Here is a 27,331-nt window from a genome sequence, read left to right as displayed (position 1 = left end):
CAGACAGCCTGTTTCCAGTCTCGGTTCTACAGCTAACTGAGTGTTCAAAGTCCTATCACACTCAAGCAGATAAGAGCAGAGCATGTGGCACATGTGCTCAATAAATATCAGAATTTCCAAGCCTGCTTCTTTAAAACAAAAAAATCAAATAATGGCATACATAAATCAGTCTTTTTCTCTGGGAAAAATCTTAAAACCAAAATCATTGCTTTTTTTAATTATCTGTACTGATTGTTCAAAAGACACACTGTCATACAGGACTTCTAAAACTTACCATGAGAAGTTAAAGGCACTATATTGAAGGACGGTCTAATTTTTCCTGCATTATCCTTGACCACTATTTGGACACTGTGTTGTTCAAAACTGGAATCCTTCAAATTAGTCAGAGCAAAGGAACAACCAATGTGTTGACCTTCTCTATAGATGTCTTCGCATTGAAGAATTTTTCCCAGGCTGCTGTGCCTGCAAAATATGAGACAACCTTCTGGATTACTTTTAACGAGGTGCTCAGGAAACAAAGGCAGACATTTGTTTTCTTTTAAATGACTGAAGAGGACCATGAAAGACAACATTTGCAATATGGAAAAATAGCTTTTCTTAAAACCCTATTTTATGATTGATTGATTGATTGATTGATTGGAGAGAGAGTACAAGTAGGGGGAGTGGCAGAGAAAGAGAGGGAGAAGTAGGCAACCTACTGAGCAGGGAGCCCGATGCAGGGGTTGATCCCAGGACCCCAAGATCACGACCCAAGCTGAAGGCTGAGCCACCCAGGAGCCCCAAAACCCTATTTTATAGTGTGGCTCCATTTCATACTCTTGGAAGAAATAAATGTTCCTTTTTGATGAACACTACTACTTTCTTTTCTTTTTTTTCAATTTTATTATTTTTTAAAATAAATTTATTTTTTATTGGTGTTCAATTTACCAACATACAGAATAACACCCAGTGCTCATCCCATCAAGTGCCCCCCTCAGTGCCCCTCACCCATTCACCCCCACCCCCTGCCCTACCCCCCTTCCACCACCCCTAGTTCGTTTCCCAGAGTTAGGAGTCTTTATGTTCTGTCTCCCTTTCTGATATTTCCCACACATTTCTTCTCCATCGAAAGATGAATGGATAAAGAAGATGTGGTTTATGTATACAATGGAATATTACTCAGCCATTAGAAATGACAAATACCCACCATTTGCTTCAACGTGGATGGAACTGGAGGGTATCATGCTGAGTGAAGTAAGTCAATCAGAGAAGGACAAACATTATACTTTCTTTTTTTTAAGTAAGCTCTATACCCAACGTGGGGCTTGAACTCACGACCCTGAGATTCAGAGTCACATGGTCTACCAACCGTGCCAGCCAGATGCCCCAAATACTGGTACATTAAATAGCTATGAAAACTATAGGAGCCCTGACTCCTTTTCCTCTTCTGTTTAAGGGATGTTACAAGGCCAGCAGGAGTTTTATGCTTCTTGAAAATGCCTCATCTGCTGAATTCCATGGTTTTCCTCTGGTTCTTCTGCCTGCCTGCTTTGTTTTCTTGGCTTCTCCTCTCTCTTCTCTTCTCTTTTCTTCTCTTTGGGTTCACATTTTATCCTCAGCCCTCTTGCACATGCCTCTTTACTGCTTACTCCCCTCATCCATTCTCCCCCAGTTGATCATTTCTATCCCTCGACTAGAATTTCTACACTGGGGATTCCTTGGAGCTAGTCCCAGATTTCTAACTGCTGCAGTGGAGTGTTCCACTCTGGCCTCAAAGTCAATGGCCTTATGCCCTCTCTCCCCTGCCAAATAGCCTGTCTTCTGACCTTCCCCATTCCCATCAGAGCACGCTTTCTCTGGACTCCTTGATTACGGCCTCTGATATCACCCTTTCCCCTCTCCTTTCCCTATATTCCTGTCACCATATTCCATTACTTCTTCCTTCACAGAGCTCCTTGGATTCTCTCCTGCAACATTCCCAGAACCCTCACCCTGTTTAATGTCCTCATCACTTCAGGCTTTGTGTCCTCTCCAGCATGACCTCTCTGACCTTCATTATTAGTCCCCTCCAATCACTGCCAGATCAATGTTCCAGGACACAATGGTTTTCTATGTGTTTCACTCCACATTGTGGCTATAGATACCTTCCATGATCAGTCCTGCTGGCATCTTATTTCCAATTTCACACCTTTATGTACAACTTTCCCCAGTGACCATTAGCACCTAGTGCAGTGCAGGCAGACAGAAGGTGCTCACTAGGCATTTTTTGTCTAGGCTATCAAAGGATTCTGTTTTGTGGTAGCTGGCAGGACAGAGTGAAGCCCTGCATCAGTCATAACCGGAGTCAGGCAAAGGTTCTACAGAAAAGGAAGGCAATTTTTAAAATGAACTAAGAGTGACAATTCCCAAACCCTTGACCTGGTACCTCTGAATCATCTGTAGTTGTATACAATTCAGATTCCTCAAGCCCTCTCCCGGGAATCCTACTCAGCAGGGTTTTGCCCGGGGCCTACGAATCAGCATTTTGATGGCAATTCTCCAGGGGATTCTTTTGAAAATCAGGTTTTACAAAACTCAGATCTACTCTCCTAAATTCAGTCAGCTAATCTTTGACAAGGGAGCAAAGACAGTCTCTTCAACAAATGGTGCTGGAACAATTAGATGTCCATATGCAAAAAGAAATGAATCTAGGCACAGCCCTTACGCCATTCACAAAACTAAACTTGGAATGGATCGCAAGCCTAAATGTAATGTGCGAAACTATAAAACTCTTAGGAGATGACACTGGGAAAAACCTAGATGAGCTGGGGCGTGGTGATGACTTTTTAGATACAATACTAAAGACGATCTAGGAAAGAAATAATCAGTCCACTGGACTTTATTAAAATTAAAAACTTCAGTTCTGCAAAAATCAATAGTAAGAGAATAAGAAAACAAGCCACAGACTCAGAGAAAATATTTGCAAAGACACATCTGATAAAGGACTGCTATTCAAAATATGCAGAGAATTCTTAAAATAATAAGAAAACAAACCACCCAATTAAAAAATAGGCTAAAGACTTTCAGACACTCCACCAGAGAAGATATACAGCTGGCAAAGAAGCATCTGAAAAGATGTTCCACATAATAGTCATCAGGGAAATGCAAATTAAAACAAGTTGCTACCATACACCTATGAGAATGGCCAAATCCAGAGCACCAACAGCACCAAATGCTGGGGCTGATGCAGAGGGAAAGAAATGCTACTTCATTGCTCTTCGGAATGCAAAATGCTACAGCCACTTTGGGACAGAGTCTGGTGGTTTCTTACAAAACTAAATATACTCTTACCATATGGTCAGCAATTACACTCCTTGGCATTTACCTAAAGGAGTTGAAAACTTACCTCCATGCAAAACACTGCACACAACTGTTTATAGCAGCTTTATTCATAATTGCCAAGACTCAGAAGCAACTAAGATGCCCTTCAGGGGGTGAACACTTAAACTGTGGTGCATCCAGACAATGGAATATTATTCAACATGAAAAAAAAAAGAGGCATCAAGACATGAAAAGACACGGAGGAAACTTAAATGCGTATTACTAAGTGAAAGAAGCCACTCTGAAATGGCTGCATGCTGTATGATTCCAACTGCAGGAACCTCTGGAAAAGACAAAACTGTGAAGACAATGAAAGATCAGTAGCTGTAGGGGTTGCGGAGGGAAAGATGAATAGGCAGAGGACAGAGGAGTTCCAGGGCAATGAAAATACTCTGTAAGATGTTATGTTGACAGACATGTGTCATGATACATTTGTTCAAACCCGTAGTATAGATGACACCAAGAGGGAGCCTGAAGGTAAGGTATGGACTTTGAGTGATTAAGATGTATCAGTGTAGATTGTGACAAATGTACCACCCTGGTAGGGGATACAGATAATGAGGGAGGCCATGAATTGTGGGGACACAGGGGTACATGGGAAATCTCTGTACCTTCCCCTCAATTTTGTTGTAAACCTAAAATTTCCCTACAAAAATAGTCTTTAAAAAATAAACCTCAAAATTCAGATCTAATCTATTTACTCCTTCAAGGGTTGTGCAAAGAAATATTTAAATATAGAAAATGGGGGGCACCTGGTTGGCTCAGCTGGTTGGGCATCTACCTTTAGCTCAGGTCATGATCCCAGCGTCCTGGGATCAAGCCCAGCGTCAGGCTCCCTGCTCAGCTGGGAGCCTGCTTCTCCCTCTCCCTCTCCCTGCTCATTCTCTCTCAGACAAATAAAATCTTTTTTAAAAAATACAGAAAATGCTCTTGTCCCTTATTGGATGGTACATAAAGTTTTTTTCCTAGTTGCAGGCCCCTTGTGGTTCATGAATGAATACAATCTTAGAAACTGGGATCCCTGGGTGGCGCAGCGGTTTGGCGCCTGCCTTTGGCCCAGGGCGCGATCCTGGAGACCCGGGATCGAATCCCACATCGGGCTCCTGGTGCATGGAGCTTGCTTCTCCCTCTGCCTGTGTCTCTGCCTCTCTCTCTCTCTCTCTCTGTGACTATCATAAAATAAAAAATAAATAAAAATTAAAAATTAAAATTAAAAAAAAAAACAATCTTAGAAACTAAGTACTGTGGCCAGTTTTTAGATCAGACAGCCCTGGAATGTTTTCTACCCACACCCAGAAAGTGAAGAAATTTATGACACTTTTGTTACATAACTAAAAAAAAAACATGCAGAAAATTGAATTTTTTCAACTAAAGAGAGGAACTTCTCTAATGGGCAATTTTTCCTATTCCTTTTTCACTTCTGTACCTTCAGTGTTTCACATACTCTCATGGACCCCAGATAGGAAATTTAAAAAAAAATTTTTTTTGTCGTTGTAATTTGGACAAAATAACAAAAGGGGAAATATCGGTTTTTGAACAGACAACTTTGGAGGACTTCTTGCAAAATATTAGATAAGAACCTGAGCCAGAAGACATTCAGGTGCTTCCTGTTAAGATTCAGACACTGAAATCCTCTGCAGAAGAATCACACTACAGACATAAGGAGGAAATTGACAAATTTAAAGACCATTTCCCTAAGCCTAAAGATGATTAATGTGGTAAGAAATTCCCTAAAATTCATTGGCAGAGCTAGTCTGCAGCTATTAAGGTCAGGCTCTTTCAATGCCAGCCAGACTCACCCTGCAGGACCACAAGTCACTGCCCTGGGGCTTCAAAGTAACTCTCCAGTTTCTAACTGGGGAGTGGGGAAACATTCTCTGGCAGTTCATTTGACATGATTTAAACTGTACCTAAACCAATTCCAAGTGCTTGATAATTAACAGGCCAAGCATCTGCTTTTCTTTTGTGGTTGTGATTAGAAAGGATTTCTCTAGGGGAGAGCAGGAGTGGAGGAGATCAGGACTAGCTGCTAATTCTTCCAAGTGGGGAAAGAAGCCCCCAATGTGTACTGGTGACATCTGCAAGGGAGTGGGGATGAATAATAATAATAATAATAATAACAACAACAATAATAATAAACCAATATAGCTCACCTGCGTCGATCACTTCCTCTATATATGTTAGGAGTTGGGCACGGTTTCCAAACATGTTTCACCCAATAGCAACCCTGACAACAACCTTAAGAAGTAGCATCAATATGACTCTGCCCATTTAACAGAATATATCTGTTAAAAGAATAAGCTGCAGGGTGCTGAGGGCAGAAGAATACAGAATCTGTGCTGGCACCACCCAAGGACATTTTCTGGGTTTACAGAACTATCTACTGCCTGTGCTATCCAACGCCGGAGCCACTAGCCATGTGTGAAATTGACTAGCAAGACTGAGCAATTGGTTTTCACGTGACTTAATTTTAATTAATTTAAATTAATATGTAAACAGTCATGGGTGAGTTGTGGCTTCGTACCAGATAGTGCAGGTTGTTTACACTACAGAAAGAGTCCATATTGATGACTAATGCTGGAACCACGTATAACAAGAAGTGGTAACCCTGACACCCATCCCCCTCAGGCACCAGTGAACCACCACTCTCCTGGGGTGGCTTCATGAGCCACCTCCAATGGTTGTAGATTATCCTCTTCACAGAGGCATCAACTGAGGACTGACAGCCAGCCTAAGCACCATTTGCTCTCAACTTTGGCTGTGTCAGCCCAAATGAAGAGGAATATTTCAACCCAGAGAAAGAATGCTTTTTCAAATTGGTGGGTCCAATTTTTTTATCATTTGTTCATCCGGAGGGGGCTTAGGTTTTGCACTCTGCGCTAAGACTTGTTTTGTGCTAGTACACGCCTCAAGGTATTTCCCTATCTTTGGGTTGCAAGAACTCCAGGGACCAGGCCACTGTTCACCTCCAGCACCACCCTGACTCCTATATCCGGGTTACTTTCCCACACAGTTGGCCATGGAATGAGGTAGTTTTAAGACTTTTCCTTCCTTCCCTTGCACCTTCTATAGACACAGACTCTAAAGGTTTTCCCTGTGATTTTACCAATAGCAACTCCAGGGAGAACAGGAGGAGTTAACAGCATAATGAACACAGAGATGCTATCAACTAACAATGTACTAACAGCTCTCCCAATGTACTAACAGCTCTCCCCAGACTACACTGCAACATCATCAGAGCAAAGCTCCTCTTTGTAAGGCTTAGTTCCCTGGCTCCTTCACTGGCAATTCTCTGGGGAGTGCGACCTACTCAGTCCTCTTCTCTTTTTACTCCTGAACCATAAAGCTCCTGAGTGGCTTACCCCTCCTAAATCCTCATGCTAATCCCAAATGTTCTGTAAGCTTTGGACCCTACCACACCTTTAAAACTTATTTCTGGAGCACCTACCATGCGGCAGGCACTGAGGATAACAAGATACAGCCCCTGCTGTCAAGGGAGAAGGCAGCCTGGGGAGGGCTACTGCTAAGTAAACAGGAAGTGACAACACAATGTGCTGAGTATTATGACACAGGAAAGTGCAAGGTACCATGGGACACGATGACCGGGCACACACCTAGATCTGAGAGGTCAAGGAAGGCTTTCTGGAAAGGAAGTGATGTCTGAGCTGAGATCAGGACAAAGCAGGGGCATCCAGGTGAAAGGACCAGGTCTGGGACGTACAGGGACGCAGCGTGCTTCCACTGTTCTGTTAGTGTTTGAACGGTCTGTTTGAGGAACTGAAAGGAGCTCAGCGAGGGCTGGATGGTAGGATGCAAGAGGGTGGAGGTGTGCAGAAGGAGGAAGAGGAGGAGGAAGAAAAGGAGGAGGCTGGGCCAGAGGGGCGGAAGGAGCCAGGTCAGAAGGGGCTTTTGTCCGGAGTGCTGAGGGGTTGGTTTGGACTTTATCCCAAAACCACTGGGGAGCCACTGTGTGGCTCTAATTAATAAAAGGAGAAACAAGTATCACAAGTGGGCAAGTGAAACTCCAAAACCTCAAATGAGAATTGTTTATCTCAGGAGAAAAAACAACCCTCAAGACTGAACCACACCACTTCACAGACAGCACTTCTCGACTCTGTCAGGAGCGCCCCTGCAATGGCGGGGTCAGAGTGGGCGGGGGGCGTGAAGGCCAAACCTGGGAGCCAGACTGGAAAGCCATAGTCTGCTGATTTCTGCCTTCTAGTCCAGGACAGACAGAGGGCTCTGAGACACCAAAAATATGTCTCATCCAGCCATCTAGCAAAATGGACATTGTAGGAGCAAAGGCCACGTTTTTCCTATTGGTTTTGGGAGTCCTGGACATGGCACTCCACACCCCATCCTCTCAGAAGCAGTCTGAAAGAAAGACAGAGGGAGGGGCAAGGCCCTGTGGAGGGTACAGCGCTGACCCAAGGTCTTCTGCTTCCCCAGCCTGGCACCACACTGACAGCACACGCCCGTTCCTCAATGCTCTTCCCCAGGGCCCCATCTCGGACAACCCCCCATCTGTGCAGCCCCCACCCTTCATCCAAGCCCCCAGCCTTGCCCTACCACCCCAAGCTCCACCCTAGCTTCTATAAAGTCAGTGCCTCTGCTAGCCTTCATAATGCACTGTTATTTTTATACAGGTAATTGTGTCGGGTGCTGTCTCCCCCTCCACATTTTAAACTCTATGAGCAAAGAGCCATGTTTCTTATCTCTGCAGCCTCGTCAGTGCTTCACCCACACTGTGTGCCAAATAAAGTCTTACTGAATTGAAGTGATTAACCTGGTCCTTTCTTCCTTGTTCTGCTGCTAATAATCCTAGGCTCTAAAAGAAAGGAAATGCTTAAAGATTAATTTAGAAATTCAACAGATTTTGTGGATGTGCTCACAAATCTCAGATATAAGTTATTTTGTGGGAAGCAAACCTACTTTTTTTTAATAATTGCTTTCTCATCAGTTCCTTATTTTTTTTTTAATTGATGCAGGGCTGACATACAATGTGACATTAGTTTCAGGTGCTCAGTCAACTTACTTTTTATCCCTGGGCATGGTTATAATTTTCCTTTTTAAAGGTAGAAATAATCACTCATACATTGCTGGTGGGAATATAAAATGATATAGCCACTCTAGAAAATAGTTTGGCAGTTTTTTATAACACAAAATATGCAATTACCATATGACCCAGCAACTTGGGCATTTATTCCATAAACAGGAAAAGTTATGCTCACATAAAAACCTGAATAGGAGTATTTACAGCAGCTTTATTCGTAATTGCAAAAAATTAGAAACAAGATATCCTTCAATGAATAAATGTTTAAACTGGCACATCCATACCATGTAGTAAAAAAAAAGAATGAATTACTGATACACATGAGTTGCAGGGACTTCAAGGGTATTATGCAGAATTTTTTTTTAAGAAGTCAGCCCCAATTACGTGCTATGTCTATTCTAGTAACATTCTTGAAATGACAAAAATATAGAGATGGAGAACAGATGAATAATTGCCAGAGGTTAGAGACTCAGGAAGAGGAAGGCAAGGAGCAGGGTGCAGAAGGGAGGAGGGTATGGGTATAAAATAGTAACTCAGGGGATCCTTGTGGTAATGGAACTATTCTAGTTTTTACACATGTGATAAAATTATATAGAACCACACTCACACACACACACACACACACACGAGTGCATGTGACACTGATGAAATTTGAATAAGGTGGGTGGATATAACCACAGCAACTTTCTGGTTTTGATACTGTATTTTAGTTATAGATCCTATTACCTTTGGGAGAAACTGCATGACAGGTACACTGAGATCTCCCTGTACATTTTTCCAACATCCTGTGGATCTACCACTACTTTTTAAAGATGCTTTTAGAAACTAGGCTTCTAAAAAAGTAGATGCATCTTCCACTGAAGCAAAGTGCCCATCTTCTTGGGTTTGTAAAAAGAATAGGGATAAAGAAGCTGTGGTATATATACACATGGGAATACTACTCAGCCATAAAAAAAAATGAGCTCTTGCCATTTGGGACAACATGGATGGGCCTAGAGGGTATTATGCTAAGTGAAGTAAGTCAGACAAAGACAAATACCATATGATTTCACTTCAATGTGGGATCTACAAAACAAAACAAACAGACTCTTAAGTACAGAGAACAAACTGGTGGTTGCCAGAGGTGAGGTTGGTTGAGTGAAATAGATGAAGGGGATTCAAAGGCACAAACTTCCAGTTATAAAATAAATTAAGGCAGGGGGATGAAAAGTACAGCATAGGGAATATAGTCAGTAATACTGTAATAATGCTGTATGATGACAGATGGTGGCTACATTTATTGTGGCGAGTACTGAGTAATGTACAGAATTGTTGAATCACTATGCTATAGACCTGAAACTAATATAACACATGTCAATTTATACTTTAATTTAAAAATCATGATAGGCAGCCTGGGTGGCTCAGCGGTTTAGCGCCGCCTTCAGCCCAGGGCGTAATCCTGGGGACCTGGGATCGAGTCCCGCATCCGGCTCCCAGCATGGAGCCTGTTTCTCCCTCTGCCTGTGTCTCTGCCTCTGCCTCTCTCTCTCTCTCTGTCTCTCATGAATAAATAAATAAAATCTTAAAAAAATAATAAAAATCATGATAAATAGGGGGCACCTAGGTGGCTCAGTTGGTTAAGTGTCAGACTCTTGGTTTCTGCTCAGGTCATGATCTCAGGGTCAAGAGATCGAGCACTGCATTGGGCTCTGTGCTAAGCAGGGAGTCTGTTTGAGATTCTCTCTCTCCCTCTGCCCCTCCCCCCACTGTACACACTCTCTCAAAATAAATAAAATATTAAAAAATAATAATGATAAATAAAGCCCCAAAAACCAGGTTGTTCTTTTCTCAATTTTGGTTTTTAATGAGGTTGGAGACCAACACTCCCCAAATAATCACAATCAGTCCTTCTCCCCAAGTCTCCCATACACACTCACCAATAGTAGAGAGTATAGTTGGTGTCAGGGCTTGTATTCCTTCCAGGAAGCCAAGTACACTTCATGTAGCTCAGGTTGTGCCAAACACATTGTAGCTCAGTCACAGCCGACTCAGGATCACCTAGAATATCCAGCCAAGGGTTTAGGATGCTTCTCTCCCTGTCATACAAACCTGCCAATCCCTCTGGGGCATGGGGAATAGTGAGAATGTTTTACCAGACAGCCAGTCCCTAATCTCTCATCCTATTTTACCCAGAAGGCACCCAGGATGGAGAAAACCCAAATCTAACTTGTTACAACTTTCTCTCTCACCTCCAGATACCAAGAAAATATTTTTATGATCACTGAGGGGCCCTAACTCTGTACGCCTAACTGCAGAGAGTTTAAAGGTCAAATAATATTTCAATGGTAGGCAATGAATATGGAATTCCTAAATGAACATGAAAACACAAACAACCCATATATCTACCCGTCTTTAAAGGAAAACAAGTCTATTGAGTTAAAATTTACCTTCCTGTCTTCTGATACTAACACATCTCGTTTTAAAGACTAAACAAATATTCCTCCTGAAGCAATTTGGGGGAAAAGTGAACATAGCTCTTGGTAGTTGTTTACTGTGTGTTGAGGAGCTCTGCAATCTTTATCATCTGAAAACTACCTTTATAAAGCCTTTTGTTTAAGGCATCATGTCAGCAAGTTAAATGCCTATGTTTAAAATGCAAACTTGCTATCCCTCAGGATTCTCGAAGGGGTACTGTCCGGAGGCATCATCAACCATTTTATTGTCCTAATACAATTTATGCTTTTTCAGATTATTTATTAAACTTCTAAAGAAATGAGAGTAGGGGAGGTAAGATGTTTTAAACCATGCTCCCAGCCTCCTGGCAATAGCGAATTTTATTTTACAAATAGGACTTCATCTACTTTTGACCTGTGCAAGGCAGGTAGACAGAAAGGCCAACAGGCCATGTAGTGCTAAAGTTCAGAAGTGGGAGATAGGACCCTCCAAATAAGGGGCAGCATGATATTTATAGATGATGCATATCCAGCATTTACTCTTTGCCGGGCCCTATGCTAAGCACCTCATGTACACTGACTTCCATAATCCTGTCAAGGTCCTGGGAGGCAGGGACTTGTCATCAGCCCCATTTGACAGATGAGGAGAGTAAAGTGGGTAGGGGCTAAGTGATCTGCTGAAGGTCACACAGCTGTTACTTGGCAGAGCTGAGACTTAAACTTGGACATCTGGGCCCCAGTAGCCCTGCTCTTAATCAGGATAAGCTCCTCCCTGCATGCAACCCAAGTGCCAGAAGAAACTGGGTAATGGGCAGGAAGGGAACTAAGGGCCAATGACCAACCTGACTACGGGACAGCTTTTCCTAGGCCAGCGGGCTCATTTTCCTTTTCTAATGCCTTTCCCCAAATATGTTTCACATATCAAGCTAATCTTTCTATCGAATGAGGAGGGCAGTATTTGGGGTATTTTTAAGACCCTGGGCCCGTCATCTGAAGACCAATAGCAACTCACTCAGTTCCCTTCTTCCTCATAAAGTGGATCAGAGTAATAATATATGCCTTGCTCACTTGACAAAATAAGTTTATGAGGCTCAATTTAAGAGAGGGTATATATGTGTGTATATCACATTCCAAATTATTCAATGCTATAGAACTATTAGGCACAGTTATTCAAGTAGTGAGCACCTCGAAGGCAGGGACATACTCGTAATTACCATTGTGCTGTCAGCACCTAATACAAGTGCCTGGAACTTATCAGATTCAGCACATATTTGAAAACTGAATGAATTAATGAACACTGAACATAAACATATGGATAATGTGCATTTATTCCCTAACTTCCAACAAACAGTGCTTTCAGTTACCTTCAGGTGGTGGGGTGCACTTTTCCACCAAAATGCTAGGATTGTCACTTTCATTGGTGCTGCACTGGGACCCCACTTGCAGACAAATCCTCTCATTCAGGGGTACTTCTTTTGAACGATGAGTTTCAGGAGCAATTTTCTAAAATCAGGAAATTGTACAAAGGCATTGCTCTAGCAAACATACAGCAATATGCTTAGGTAATAAAACATCAGCATGGTCAAATATGTAAAAAAAAAATTGAAGGTTATCAGATGGCATACACTGGTGACTCTCAACCTGCAGTGATTTTGCTCTGCCCACCCCCACCATCCCAGGAGGCCATTTGACGATGTCTAAGAACATGTGTGTTTGTCACGACTTAGGAGGGGGCTGCCACTGGCACCTAGTAGACAGAGGCCAAGGATGCTGCGAAACACACTACAATACACAGGACAGTTTTCCGTCCCCTTACAGCAAAGAATTATCCTGCACCAAATGTCACTAAGTACCACTAGTGAGAAACCCTGGTAGAGATAAAAGATAATTTCCCACATTTTAAATGTATAAACATCATGACATTTACCTATAAACCTACCATGCTAACACATCAACTGTCTAAAACCAATTTTAGGGATCCCTGGGTGGCGCAGCGGTTTAGCGCCTGCCTTTGGCCCAGGGCGCAATCCTGGAGACCCGGGATTGAATCTCACGTTGGGCTCCCGGTGCATGGAGCCTGCTTCTCCCTCTGCCTGTGTCTCTGCCTCTCTCTCTCTCTCTGTGTGACTATCATAAATATTTTAAAAAAATAAAAATAAATAAAACCAATTCTAAAGGAAACACAGGAAGATTATCAAAATTCAATTCCTAGGGGTGCCTGGGTGGTGCAGTTGGTTAAACATCTGACTTTTGGTTTTGGCTCAGGTCCTGATCTCAGGGTCCTGGGATGGAGCCCCGAGTTGGGCTCCATGCTCAGCACGGAGTCTGCTTGGGTTTCTCTCTCCCTCTCTCACTGCCTCTTCTCCTCCTTGCGCATTCTCTCTCTCCCAATAAATAAATAAATAAATAAATCTTTAAAAAAAATCCACTTCCTAACTAGATTCAGTATACTATCAAGATCAAGGTAAAAACTGCCTTAAGAATCCAGTAATCCGGGATCCCTGGGTGGCGCAGCGGTTTAGCACCTGCCTTTGGCCCAGGGCGCGATCCTGGAGACCCGGGATCGAATCCCACATCCCGGTGCATGGAGCCTGCTTCTCCCTCTGCCTGTGTCTCTGCCTCTCTCTCTCTCTCTCTATCATAAATAAATAAAAAAAAATTTAAAAGAATCCAGTAATCCTGGTCACCTCTGAGGACAGGAAGCAAAGGGGGGGGCCTTGGACCAAAGACAGACTCTTCATTAAACTTCGTTCTGTACTGTTTGACCATTCTGACTACTTCACACAAACACAGAAATCTTAAGCATAGCTTTATGCCCTGAGTATACCGCCCTCTTATTCTAAAAAAGTAGATGGGCTCTGTGGAACTACAGAAAGCCAGCTTATATACTGCATACAGATGGAAATCACAAATCTGGTCATTATGATTTAGGATCATGAGATTAGAGGGCTCTTTAGGAAATTAACATTTCCCAAGCTGACAGAGTTAGAATAATTAAGAATGAAGCTGCTTTTAATCAGAGCTCCAAGGAGTTTCCTGTTTTGCAATAGTTTCTGACTCAAGTTGGAGATAGCATTTCCTTCTATATACGTGCTGATGGCCCTGAAGTGGAAAATTTGTCATAGTTCCCTCTGTCTGCCACCCTAAGGAGCTACTCTGCCATTTCCCATGCCTACTGCCAGCAGGAGCATGAGGGCCACCATCAGACACTCCCCAAATCAAGACTTAAGGATGCTCTCCGAGAGGTAGCTAGCAAACCAACAATTAATGAATCATAGCAAAGATATGAAAAAAATCACATTAGTGAGACTAAATAGCTCTCAGGCTCAAACAAGACAGCACTCTGAAAGGCACTAGCACTTAAGAAAGGACAAAGAAAGGCATGTGCACAAACCTCTGGCAGGGAGGAAAGGGGGGGGCAGTTTGGCCCCATGGGCACAGAGCACTTCTGTCCCACCTGTAAAGCTATGCCCACCTTCAGTGAGACCTCCAGCTACTCTCAGCCAAGTACATTTTCACAACTAATTTCTAATTCTTTCATAAGAAACCTACTTATCAGGGCACCTGGATGGCTCAGTGGTTGGGCATCTGCCTTTGGCTCCGGTCATGATCCTGGGATCCTGGGATCAAGTCCCACAGGGACTTGCAGGGAGCCTGCTTCTTCCTCTGCCTATGTCTCCACCTCTCTCTCTGTGTCTCTCATCAATAAATAAATAAAACCTTAAAAAAAAACAAAAGAAACCTACTTATCATTTGCCTTTCTATATAGTTGGTGCCTACCAGAATGGAACACATCAGTTAAGCCAACAGAAAGGATGTTTTCTGGATGTTTCTAGGATGTTTTTTCACAGTGATAGTTCTCATGGCAAAGTAAGAAACTGGCCCTTGAGAAATGAATGTGTGCTGAGGGGATGAGGGTTCTTAGCCTGTGAAAGTGAAGACCAGCTCCGCGATCATAGTAATGGTGGCACAAAAAGTCCCAAGTGCAAATTTCACCAACGTCCCAGTTTTCCTAAGCTCTAATCCTATATACTCCTAAAGGAGCCACATGGACATAAGGATCCTTGATAATTCTTATTTGGAAGCTGCCTCTGCACCCTGAAGATACCAGGGGTGGGGTGGGGGGACATGTATGGTTAAATGCCATAAATTAGCATCATCATGGGAAAAATCCCAGTTCTCTTATTATATTAGACATTGTTCCAGTGAGAGGGCTGAGGAATTTTATTACACAGAGATTTTCATTATAATCAAATTTTTTATAATCAAATTTTTTAAATTAAATACTTCAGTACTTAATCTGAATCTTATACTGGGGGCATATAAATAATAAATCAGAAAAGAGATAGTAGGGGGAAAATAAAATAATTTTTAAAATCTCTTTCTGGGGTGCCTGGGTGGTTCAGTCAGTTAAGCATCTGCCTTTGGCTCAGGTCATGATCCCAGGGTCCTGGGACTGAACCCCATGCCGGGCTCCTTGTTCAGTGGGGAGCCTGCTTCTTCCTCTCCCTCTGGCACTCCCCCTGCTTGTGCTGGCTTTCTCTCAAATAAAAAAAATCTCTTTCAAAGCTTAAGGCAAATGATATTAAATTGGCTTGAAAAAAGTAGAAACCCCAATTGTCAACAATCACCCAGCCTAGCACATCTCTATCAAACAAGGAACTAAATCCCGGCAGATCTTGATGAGGTATGTCTGATGGCTCCCACATGACTTTTGGCTGTGGTGACTCATTTTGCTGGTAGCTGCTGTATGACATTGTGCTCCACCCCTTGGGGAATCTGGGCTTCTTTGAAAATTTATTGAAAACCAAGGCCAGAGTCCTGAACTGGTCCCTCCCCTCAGGACCAATGTTCATTTGGCTGGATCACACCTTTCCCAATTCCAGATTCCTTTCTCAGTAGAAAAAGAGAGTCAGCCTCAGTTTTTGCCTTCCTGGATGCCTGTATGGAACAACAGCTTTTTAATTTATTAACCTAGTGAAACTTGCTATCTCTTGGTGATGAGAGAGATTTAATCCGATGCCAAAGCAAATAAATCAACATTCTTTTAACAACAAGCCAAAAAACAAAAATAAAAACAAAACTTGATGCCAGATCCTTCTTCTACCTGCCAGATTGGGAAACCAGTAGATATTGCTAAAACAATGGTGGAGGGCAGCCACTTAAAACTAATCTTGTATTTGTAAAAAATTATCTATGAATCCCGGTCTCTCGTGTTAATGATCCTCCAATTTGAAGATTGAAAATGACCCCAAGGGTTTATCTCATTTAGCAAATTAGGACCATTAGACAGTCCCATAAGCCCCCTTAACATATACAAAGTATCCTAAGGCCACTACTTCCATATGCTTCAAAGCATATATATGGCCCAGTTTTTGTATGATGATGTTAATGCTTTGTCCAAAGGATGAAAAGGGAAATCACTTCTGCCATTCACTGTCAGCCTCAGGATTGTAAACCTCAAAAGGTTAGACAGGAAATCTCCCATCATGGATTAGAAGGGATAATCCATGTTTATCACAAATGTAGCATGGACAGCCATCGACACTGTCAAATGGCTGGAATATAAATGAGCAGGCCTTAAGCAGAGGTCACCTTTATGATCTCCAGATGGTTCCTTCAGGGGCAAAATGGAGGGCAATATTAGGTTGAACCATATGTCCTAAAGAAGCAACAATTGCATGTGATTCAACCTAATAACAACGATGATGATGATAATAAAAGCTGATGATTATTGAATGTTAATGTGGTGCCAGGTGCATTACCAACATCATCTCCTTTCATATACCCACCATTCACACGAAGTAGGTCCTCCCCCAGCATTTTACAAACAAGGAAATGGAAGCTCAGAGAGGTTAAGTGACTTGCTTGGGTCACACACCTTGAAAGGGGAAGAGACAAATGCTCAAACCTAATTCTAATTCCATTGCCTCCTAAAGTTTCTTTCAAGTCTAAATGTCTGTATCTGTACTGTGGGATTAGTCCCATTTCTAGGCTAGACTATCACCATGTCTACCTGATTGATCTTTGGGTGTGCTTGGCTGGCTAGTGAATGTGGACCAGTTAGGAGAAAAGGTTACCTCTCCTCGGTTTCAATGAGATACTTAGGCAAAGCTCTTAAAGGTCTTTCCCATAACTTCTCAAGGCTGAACTAGGAAAGTTGCCACCAAGAATCCAAATGCCTATGGCCCCTCCTTAGGAAACAAGAGGAAGCCAACAGTGTAAAAAGGGGAACTTGACTCCTGAAAGTATTACAGGCTTCTGAACGAAGAGCAGCTCTTTTTTGTTTGCTTGCTTGTTTTTTTAAAATTGAAGTAGAGTTGTAAACATACAACATATTAGTTTCCAGCGCACAACCTAGTGATTTGACGTTTTTATACCTTACTTGGTGATCCCCATGATAAGCCTAGTTACCATCTGCCACCACACAGAGTTACTATAATATTATTGGCTATATTTCCTTTGCTGTACTTTTCATGTCCATGACAAACTGCAAATCTGTACAACTTAATTCCCTTCACCTGCTTCACCCATTCCCCCATCCCTTGCAACCATCAGTTTGTTTGCTGTATCTATGAATCTGTTTCTGTTTTGTTCCTTTTGTTTTTTAGATTCCGTAAGAGTGAAATCATATGGTATTTGTCTTTGGCCTATCTATGTTGTCACAAATGGCCACATTTCATCCTTTTTTATGGCTGAGTAATATTACATTTGCATGTGTGTATATGTGTGTATGTGTGTGTGTGTGTGTGTGTATCAATGGAAACTTAAGTTGTTGACTCTATACCTTGGCTATTGTAGATAATGCTGCAATAAACACAGAGGTGCATGTATCTTTTCGAATTAGTGTTTTTATTTTCTTCAGGTAAATATCCAGAAGTAGAATTGCTAGATCATAGGGCAGTCCTATTTTTAATTTTTTTGAGGAATCTCCATATTGCTTTCTGTAGTGGCTGTACCAATTTGCATTCCCACGAACAGTGCAAGAGGGTTCTCTTGTCTCCACATCCTCATCAACACTTGATATTTCTTGTCCTTTTTTAAAAAAATGATTGTTTTTAAGTAATCTCTACAGCCAGTGTGGGGCTCAAACTTACAACCCCAACCAAGATCAAGAGTTGCACATTCCACTGACTGAACTAGCCATGTCCCCCAGTATTTCTTGCCTTTTTAATACTAGCCATCCTGACAGATATGAGGTGATAGATCTAACTGTGGTTTTGATTTGCATTTCCCTGATGATGAGTGATGTCGAGCATCTTTACATGTGTCTGCTGGCCATCTGTACACCTTAGTTGGAAAAATGTCTATTCGGGTTTAGAGGACTTTTTTTAAAACGCAAATACTTCTGGGGCGCCTGGGTGGCTCAGTCGGTTAAATGGCTGACTCAACTTCAGTTCTGGTCATGATCTCGAGGTCCTGGGATTGAGTCCCATGTCAGGCTCCGTGCTCAGTGGGGAGTCTGCTTGAGGCTCTCTCTCCCTATTGTCTCCCCCTGCCCCTCCCCACTGTTCTCTCTCAATCTCTCTCTCTCTCTCTCTCTCTCATAAATGAATAAATCTTTACAAAAATTTTAAAAACAAAAAATAAATAAAATGCAAAAACTTCTAAGTTGCTTCAATTACTTATCAGTGAACACCTAAGCCATGATTAATACCTCAGCAGAAAATGGGCAAGATCGGCAGATTAGCAAGTTTACCTCAAGAGGAAGAACCTTTTCCATCCTCACTTTATTGTGTTTTCACATATATTATGTGTCATGTCCCAGAGAGCCAGGGAAGTGCGCAGAGCCATACCTGACATAGCAGAAAAGTGAGGCTCAGGAGATTAAAGTAACTCACACAAGCCACGGAGACGACTGAGTGGTACGCCAAACTAGAACCAAGTTCTCCTGACTCTCCCTGCCACCAAGCTGTGTGAACACAATGATCTTGCGATTCACTGATCCACAGCACTGTCACTGGTAGCGACTTCTTATTCAGTCTCCTCACCATCCCAGGCAAATTCAACCCCGAATGGCCCTGCCTTCTCCCCTCACTGAAAGAAGGTATAAAGACAGAAAACGTTTGTGGACAGGTGATCTGATGCTCTGAAGAATCTGTCAACTAGAAGGAGCTACAAAACCAACAAGGCCTGAGAGAAAACTCCGCTGAATAAGACTATCATAAAGAATCTGAAATTATCCAACCTTGTTAACAAAAAGGCACTGATGCCAGTTGTCTACACCTGACTGGAAAGGCTGAGAGTTCCGCTGTCTTCTCCCTGGCCATTAGGAAACCTGGTCCACCCTATCTGCCCCAACATCTTATTTTTCCTCCTGCCACATGGCCATTTACTCTTGCATGGCCTGGGTCTGGCTGATCTGTAGGCCTGTCACCAGCAAGATGGGAAATGCAAAAGCTCCCTGAGAAACTGGCAGTATGGCATCCACACGACGCTACAGGCGGGAACACAGGAACACATTTTAACACAATTATTTGTTGAGTGCCTAGTAGATAAAGATATCTAGCGTTTCCTAACAGAGTAATCACACTGCATTTGATTATCAGATAATGAGCAAATATTTTCAAATGTTCAAATGCTCAGTTTCTTTCAACAGTCTTGTCAGTCATTTTCCAGGTGTAATTGGGAAATGGCCCCAAACAAAATTCCCACTTTGAAGTAAGATTAGAATTCCATTTATTCTCGGCTCCGACTCAGAGTGTTCACTTTACCTCATCAATGCAGTACGTTCTGTAACACTTACCTTATCCTGTTTGTTGTCAAAATGACTAAAATACCGTAAGGTGCAATTCGGGCTGGCTCCCTCGGGAGGATCCCATGTCCATATGACCGTGCAGAGGTTTTCAACAGAAACACTCAAATTCGTCACAGGTGGCTGAGTTTCTGCTCAAATCAAGCACAAGAAATACATTTATCGACATCAGGTTTTTAGTGGGCCATTGACTCCATTCCTTCCGGTCCTAGAGGCCAAGAATAATAAAACTGAGTTCACAATAGTTAACATTTACTGAGCCAGGCACTGTTCTAAGCGCTCTCCATGTTAATCCATTGGTTCCACTCAACCATCTTGCAAGATAGAGACTATTAGCCTCATCTCAAAGATGAAGCGATTGAAGTCAAGGACACTGAGTCATTTCCCCATGTCCCATAACTCATGAAAGGCAGACCTGGGATACAAACCCAGAAAGTGTGGCTCCAAGCCTCATTTTTTTCCCCCAAGCCTCATTTTTAACTACTTGCTATGGTGTGGACGCTGGACCCAGGAAGAGTATGGTCTTAAATTTACGTTTTCCTCCCGCAGGAATTTGGGGTTCCCTATGCTTGGGATTCTACACGTCACTCGATGCAGACACTTCCATCTCAGCAGTTCTGTGGGTGAGTTTAAGCAGCACACCTTTAATCGTGCTTGCTAACGGGACCTGGTAACTGTTTTTTATAACTTTTCCAAAGAAGTATTGAGAAAGATTTAATAGTCCTTATTGTTCCCCTGAGGTCTGACACTAAACAGCTGGGACTGTAGCTTTGACTAATCTGAAGAGGGAAGGAAAGAGGAGAAACTGAACCAGTATCTTAAAAATATGTCTCATTTGGAGAAAACTCACCACTCTCTCTACCAAATATTTAGTGACTCTCTTATTTTGGACCCAGCTCTATCATCAGGGAAGGGAGTTTTAATGCCTCTGGCAAAAACAGGGAAATACAGAGAGTGGGGTGGTGGGGGGAGGAAACATCATCCCAAACTTTGCTGACAGCTCCTGAGATCAGGACTACCAAAATCATCTGCCAGAAACTGGATGAGGCGTGTACAGAAACTGTTCAATCTTTGAAGTTTTTCTGTAAATTGAAGATGATTCCAAAATAAAGCTGATTAAACTACTTAAACTATTTAAAAAGAACAATCCCGCCAAATTGTCCGAAGTTGCAAACTTAATTGTTATTAATTGCTTACAGGCCACAGTTGTCTAAATTTATCAATCCAGAGAGTTGTATTTTAGACTCTATGCCAACCCTCTGGAGTACACTGGGCCTCTAACATAATCTGTAAATACTTATGCCATTACCTTCCCCTTTAACAGAACAAAAAATTCCTTTTGTCCCCAAACAGGAGCCCCATAGGCACTACATAGTTGGCATTTCCCCAGAGGTCAGTTTCATTCATAGTAGTCTGCAAAGGCCCGGGACCATCAATATTCATTCCCTCTCTCCCAACTCTTCTACCATTAGTGTTGCCACAAGGCTGACCAAAGGCCCAGCTGGGGGGAGAGCAGCCCACAGCAGGGTCGGTGCAAGCAGAAGACGCCTACTACACTGCATCAAGACCCAGCTAGGCGTCTGGAAGCACCAATGGCTGGGGCGATGGTGCCAAAGTGAGGATTCAAAGTGATTACTGGCAAGTACAGCTACTCCATTTGGGCCTTTCTAACATCACATCAATGAAACTTTTGAGGGATCCCTGGGTGGCGCAGTGGTTTAGCGCCTGCCTTTGGCCCAGGGCACAATCCTGGAGACCCGGGATTGAATCCCAAGTCGGGCTCCTGGTGCATGGAGCCTGCTTCTCCCTCTGCCTGTGACTCTGCCTCTCTCTCTCTCTCTCTCTGTGACTATCATAAATAAATAAAAAAAAATTTTAAAAAAAATGAAACTTTTGAAGACTAATCATTTGTCAGCTATACAGCCTCTAGTAAAACCTTTGTTCCGGGGCACCTGAGTGGCTCCATCGGTTGAGTGTCAGACTCGGTTTCTGCTCAGGTTGTGATCTCGAGGTCATGAAATTGAGCCCTGTGTTGGGCTCGGCTCAGCTCAGAATTTGCTTGAGACTCTCTCTCCCTCTCTCTCTGTCCCTCCCCACGCCCCCTCTTTCTAAAATAAATAAATAAATCTTTAAAAAAAGAAAAAATAAAGGGGCATCTGGGTGGCTCAGCCAGTTAAGCTTCTGTCTTTGGCTTAGGCCATGATCTCAGGGGTCCCAGGATGGAGAAATGCATCCCCAGGCTCCCTGCTCAGAAGAGAATCTGCCTATCCCTTTCCCTCTGCCCCTTCCCCCCTCCCCCGCCCCGCGCTCATGCACACGCTGGTTCGTTCTCTCGGCTGTCTCTCAAATAAAATCTTAAAATAAATAAATAATAAAAAATAAAAACTTTGTTCTTCCTAAAGACTATAATCTACTTTGGCCTTTTATTGGCCTTATTCTGTACTTTTCCACAAACACATTCCAGCAAACTTGTTGACACTCTACCTTCCGACTCCCACACAAAAATTAAAGCCCTGATAATAATAATAAAAAAAAATTACCTATTTACGGCTCACATAAATCACACTTCAATTTTCAAGGCAATTCACAAAATCTATTTTTTAACCTCAGTATTTTGATAGAATAACTGCATGATTTCCAATCTCTTGAATGGGTTTATTTTTCCTTCATCTGTTCTTAAGTGTCCTTTAGTCAAAACTTCCAATTGGTTTGGATTTTAGGCTATTTGTGCCTATCTGCCACCTTTTTCCCCCCTAATGGTTCCTTCCATTTCCCTTGAGATTTTTCTACGTCCTATACTTTAAAATACACACATGCATACGCATACTTGTCCTGAAACTTTAAATACAATGTCCACACATGTAAATATATATGAATATGTGTGTATATGTAACACATTGGGATATGTATATAAATAAGTGGTGACTGTACTTTTCCTAAAGATCTCTAACAGTTCCTCATATGTAAGACGTAATATAATTTCAATATAGTGTAGGATTAAGAGCCAGACTCTTAACGCTGGAGCCAGACTGCCTCAGTTCCTGTCCCGGATCTGCTACTTACTAGCTGGCAAGCTACTTAACTTCTCTATGCTCTAGTTTTCTTACATATAACACAAGGATAATAATAATAACCCATCAAAAAAGGGTTATTTGGAGGATGAAATGAGTTAACAGATGAAATGCTCAGAACAATGCCTGGCACAGAGCAAGTGCTATATAAATGTTAGTCATCTACTTTCTCCTCGAAGAAACAAAACAGCTCTAACAGTTGCTTTGGTCATCTATGAACCGGATACATGTCCATAGCCTATGGACAGAACGAGTTAGACATCTAATTTCAACCATCTCTTAGAAGTTGATCACTGCCTTCCGAAAGGGAAATGGGAAGGAGAGGGAGACTCAAGCTGCTCCCCGCAACTCGACTTCAAGCCTCAAGTGAGTCTGTATGGTTATCTGGCACAACATACCGTTCTACTTAGGAACTGACATGGTCAATGCTCTTTCTAATAAGGCATGTTGCTTAGGTAACAGTTTTGCTCTCTCCTTTCCAATCCCAGGAGCTGGCAGAAGCATGCATATTCTGGGAAGAGTTAAGGAAATCACAAAAGTCATATATGAGTCACCACCTTCTTCCCTTATATCTACTCAGTAGTCATCAATGTCTGTCTGTTTTTTTCTTGCAACATCCCTTTTAATCATCCCAATCACACGAATGTGCTCTGCTGGGTCCCGTGAGGCAGGCCAACACCAGTAAATCAGGGCCCTGGACAGGAGGCATTCACAACACATCTGTCTAGGGGACATCTTCAATCCTGGAGTCCTGCGGAGCTTTACACTCCAGCAATGCCTGTCACCCGCTCAAGTCTCCCCGCTTGCTTCTCCTCCCATGTCATTCCCCTCATGCTGCACCCCACGCAGGGCCTTTGTGGGCAAACGGAACCCTTCTGCCAGGGCTGACTCTGCCAACGCACCCTCCTGCCAAGCCCAGCTGCTCGCTACCCACAAAGGAGCACCCTCTCCCCCTCACTCCTGGCTCTCTGCTCCTACTACTCTCCACCAACTAGAAAGAACTTCTCTGCCCACTCAAATTCCACCCATCCTGAAGGTCTAGCTCAAGTTTTTACCACTTCCACGCAACTACCAGCCCTCACAGCTTTCCCTCTTTTGGATGCCTCCAGCTCTTGTTGTTTGGACCACGTGCTGTGGCAATTATAAAGCAAGTCTCCAACACACAGTCAACCACTTCTTAAGAGATGACCTATACCTCCATTCAGGGGTCCCAACCAATCCTGCCCTGCCACTCTGGGAGGTGCCCAGCTCCTCTCCCAGCCAAGGACTCCCCTCGTTCTACAGAGGGCTCAAGGGCAAGACCTCTGGAGGCAGGCCGCCAGGACTGGAAGCCTTGCTCCCCTCTACCACCCACAGGGCTTGGAGCAAGGCTCTTAACCTCACTGTGCCTCAGCTACCTCATATACAAAGTGGGACTCACAGCAGCACCTTCAAGATAGGTTTTGTGTAAAGATTCAATGAAACAACGTAAGTGAAAAACTCAGAATGCTGCCTGGCACAAGAGTATATTAAACACTAAACATATGCTGGTTGTGGTTATCAAGACATGCCACCATGTGGACTAGCAGCCTAAAGAGACTAAACTAAGCTGGTAACCTAATCATTTTTATGAACACGGAGAAGATTAGAGCTTAGGAAGCGCCCTTAGAACTTACTGATCAGAAAACTGCCAGGTGAGGATGGGGAAATGACTAGACCAGAGCCCCACAGCTGGGAAATGTCAGAGCTCTAAAACTTAAGTTCCCTGTTTCTTTTCTTTCCCCTTGGCCATATCTCCTTGCAATTCTATCAGTATTTCTAATAGTAAAGAATTTTTTTGTGTTCTAAGTAACCAAGTTACCAATGAACCGCTGAGACAAAACTGATTAAGTTGGGGGTTGCCGGGTATAGTCTAGAAGACCAGCTGTTGTTTCAGGTGTGTGTGGGAGTCTGTAGGAGGCTGGGTGTTGGGGCAGGACGGTGAAAGTCAGGAGCCTAATGAACTGGGCGACCCTCAACACGTCCCCTCTTTTCTCTGGACCGAGCTTCCTCATATGATTATGAGAATCGGATCCCACCCCCCCCACCCCCCCCACCCCCCCACCCCGTGAACTGGAGGCGCACGGTGGGGGGCAGTGCAGCAAGGATTATGCTGTACACCCTGAGGTTCCTACGTCAACCTCCACAGCCTGGCTCAGTGCTACACAAGGCAGACGCTTGAATAATTATTAACTGAAACCTCCAAACCTGCCCCAGGCCTCCACTTTAAATGCCACCTTTTCAGTAAGGGCTTCCCACTTCACCCTACTTATAATGGCAACCCCCTTCTCGCCTTGGTTTTTCTTCATCATACTTGGCGCCATCTGACATACCTGGTATTTTACTCCCCGCCCCCGGACTCTTCCAATAGCACAGAGGCTGCACAGGGCAGGGGCTTGCTTGGCCCGGTTCACTCGCCCCCGCATCCTCAGCCCCTAAAACACCGCCTGGCACGGAGCAGACGGCATTCGTTTTGTTGACTGAATCGACAGAGGGCATCAAGATTTCCTAATCACCGCTTCAGGCTGGGTCTCAAAGCACCACACACTGGTGAAAATGCAATAAGCAAACTGTGGGCGTTTGTGTCAATATGGTAATAAACGCTCTCAAATTCGGAGCTACTATGGTCACCCAACGTTGCCAGAAGGCCACTCGAGCCAGAAGCAGCCCATAAGAAAATCATTATGGATTTCACGCTAGAACTCTGCCAGGTTGATTACTGAAAAGCTGCCGCACGGGGCCAGGGGTACGTATCCACACGCCAACTCCCCGTAGGTGGTAGCTTGGCAACTTTCCCATAAACCGAACAGTATTTCCAAATATAAGGGCTATTAAAGCAAACAAAAAGGCATCCACCCGGATGCTGCTCCGGGTTTCCCAACGGATTGCTCGAGCGCCAGAGGAGGCCGGGCCCTCTCGTCGTTTTCCTTACGAGGCCCGGGGTCTCCAGGAGTGCCCTTCCACTCCACCTCGGCACTCAACCGCGGGGTACCCGGTAGGGAACCCCGGCCGCCGGCCCGCCGGTTCCCCGTCCCTCATCCCCTCCCCGGGGCCCGTCCCGGGTCCGGACCCGCCGCCTCCGACGCCGCGGGCACGTTTCTGCCCCGCGCCGGGCGCCCGGATCCTCGGCTCTTCCCGACGACGGGAGGGAAGTGCGGCGCCAGTCGTCGTCCCGTTCCGCCGCCGCCCGCGACCCGGGAACGCCCGGTGGCTCCCGGGCCCCCCAGCTCGAACCGAGCGCCGGAGGCTGCGGTCCCCCAGCGCCCGCCCTCGCCGCCGCCCGGGCCCGCGACAGCACTCACCGGTGGGTGCGGCGACCCCGCCGCCGCGGCCGCCGGCGGCGCAGAGCAGCAGCGCCCACAGCCCGCAGAGCCGCGCCGGCCGCTCCATGCAGCCCCTCTCCTCGGAGCCCGGCCGGGCCGCGGGCTCGGCAGTCTCCGCCTCCTTCGCTCCCTCTCCCACTTCCCGGCTCCGCCGCCCTGGAGCCTGGGGGCCGGCGCAGACCGGAATGGCCGCCCCGCCCACCCGCCGCAGGTAACCCGAGCCGCGGGCGCGGGCGCAGGGGGCGGGGCGCCGGCCTCCCCACGCCGCGCCGCCCGCGCCCCGCGCCGCTGCACCTGGCCCCGCGCCGCCCCCGCCCCTCCGCAGCCGCGGCCCCCGCTACGCTGAACTTCCTCGGGCACGTCGCGGCCCAGCCCGGGCGCCCGCCGGTCCCGCCCTCCGCGCCCGAGCCAGCCCCGGCCGGCGGGCCGACGCGCCGGGGCTGGACCCCGCTGCGCCCCCGGGCAGGGCCGGGACGGGAAGGAGCCTCGGCCCGGGAGTCGGGAGACGCGGCTCCCCGGCGTCGGCCCTGAGCCCCGTTCCCCAGGCCCTGCCTCCAGCCTTGCTCTTCGCAGCGCACGTCCCCGGGGGGCGCGGGCGCGGCGCGGTGCGGAGAAGGCCCGCAGGTGCGTTGGGAAGCCGGCGATGACCAGGGAGTCGGCTGCGCTGGGCAGAATTCTAAAGGTGAACGACGCCGCCTTACTCCGCACGGACCTTGCGTTTTGAAAAGCCCGCAACCAACTTTCTACGTATTTCTTTTTCAGGGGTTTAAAATCAGAAGGACGGGCTTTGAATACAGAAAGTGGGTGACTATGAAGGTCAACGACGAGGCTGGGGGTGGGGGAGAACAGGAACCCCTGTTACCTTCCTATTGCTGCTGGAACAAATTACCATAAATATAGTGACTTAATACAGTTTTGTTTTTGTTTTTGTTTTTGTTTTTGGAGTTCGGTCAGAAGTCTCACTGGGCCAAAAATCAACGGGTGCGCCTTTTGGGGGTTTTTCTGAGAGCGAATCTGTTTTCAGCTTCTCCAGACCACCGAGGTTCTTTGGCTTGTTGCTGCACCACTCAGGCCACTACTTTCCTGGTCACTTGTCTGATTCTGGCCCTCCTGCTTCCTTTTTTCATTAATAAAAACTCGTCATTAGATTGGACCTACTGGATAAAATCCTCACCTCAAAATCCTTTATCTAATCACATCTACAAAGTCACTTTTGCCGTATAAAGTAACATGCTCACAGTTATCTGGGACTTGGGCATGGGCATCTTTGGGGAGGGGCATCATTCTCTCACCACCCCCCAAAAAGGGTCACATTTGGATAGAAATCCACCGACCTAGGC

General features: G+C 44.8%; 2 protein-coding genes across 3 annotated transcripts in view; one reads left to right on the top strand and one right to left on the bottom strand.

Annotated features, from left to right (window-relative positions):
- The window catches only part of IL13RA1 (interleukin 13 receptor subunit alpha 1), a 54,720-nt gene extending 28,583 nt beyond the window's left edge, over positions 1 to 26,137 (bottom strand). The window contains exons 1-5 of one of the 2 annotated variants that reach the window (XM_025431296.3): positions 25,971 to 26,137; positions 19,571 to 19,710; positions 12,189 to 12,327; positions 10,309 to 10,429; positions 275 to 462 (exon numbers count right to left, since the gene is read on the bottom strand). In XM_025431296.3, coding sequence (XP_025287081.1) covers positions 275 to 462; positions 10,309 to 10,429; positions 12,189 to 12,327; positions 19,571 to 19,710; positions 25,971 to 26,058 — 676 coding nt within the window. In that variant the 5' untranslated portion in view covers positions 26,059 to 26,137. Of the gene's footprint in view, positions 1 to 274; positions 463 to 10,308; positions 10,430 to 12,188; positions 12,328 to 19,570; positions 19,711 to 25,001; positions 25,183 to 25,970 lie in introns of those variants that run through there. The other variant, XM_025431295.1, reaches the window with a different exon arrangement.
- Positions 26,138 to 26,176: 39 nt separating this feature from the next.
- LOC112649179 (translation initiation factor IF-2-like) lies at positions 26,177 to 26,903 on the top strand. The gene is made up of 3 exons (XM_049107837.1): positions 26,177 to 26,202; positions 26,364 to 26,673; positions 26,754 to 26,903. The coding sequence occupies exons 1-3, from the start codon at positions 26,177 to 26,179 to the stop codon at positions 26,883 to 26,885; spliced, it is 468 nt and encodes a 155-aa protein (XP_048963794.1). The 3' UTR covers positions 26,886 to 26,903.
- Positions 26,904 to 27,331: the final 428 nt, after the last annotated feature.

This window comes from Canis lupus, chromosome X (assembly GCF_003254725.2).
Source record: "Canis lupus dingo isolate Sandy chromosome X, ASM325472v2, whole genome shotgun sequence".
Classification (NCBI taxonomy): domain Eukaryota; kingdom Metazoa; phylum Chordata; class Mammalia; order Carnivora; family Canidae; genus Canis; species Canis lupus.
The sequence above is the reverse complement of the archived record's forward strand: the minus strand, read 5'-3'. Positions and strand labels throughout refer to the sequence as shown.

Bases quoted from the DNA above. Each gene is read 5' to 3' on its own strand.
- LOC112649179 (XM_049107837.1), top strand. From the start codon at position 26,177: ATGGCCGCCCCGCCCACCCGCCGCAG. The intron at 26,203-26,363 runs GTAACCCGAGCC...GTCGCGGCCCAG, and splicing joins GCCCCGCCCACCCGCCGCAG to CCCGGGCGCCCGCCGGTCCC. The intron at 26,674-26,753 runs GTGAACGACGCC...TTTCTTTTTCAG, and splicing joins CGCTGGGCAGAATTCTAAAG to GGGTTTAAAATCAGAAGGAC.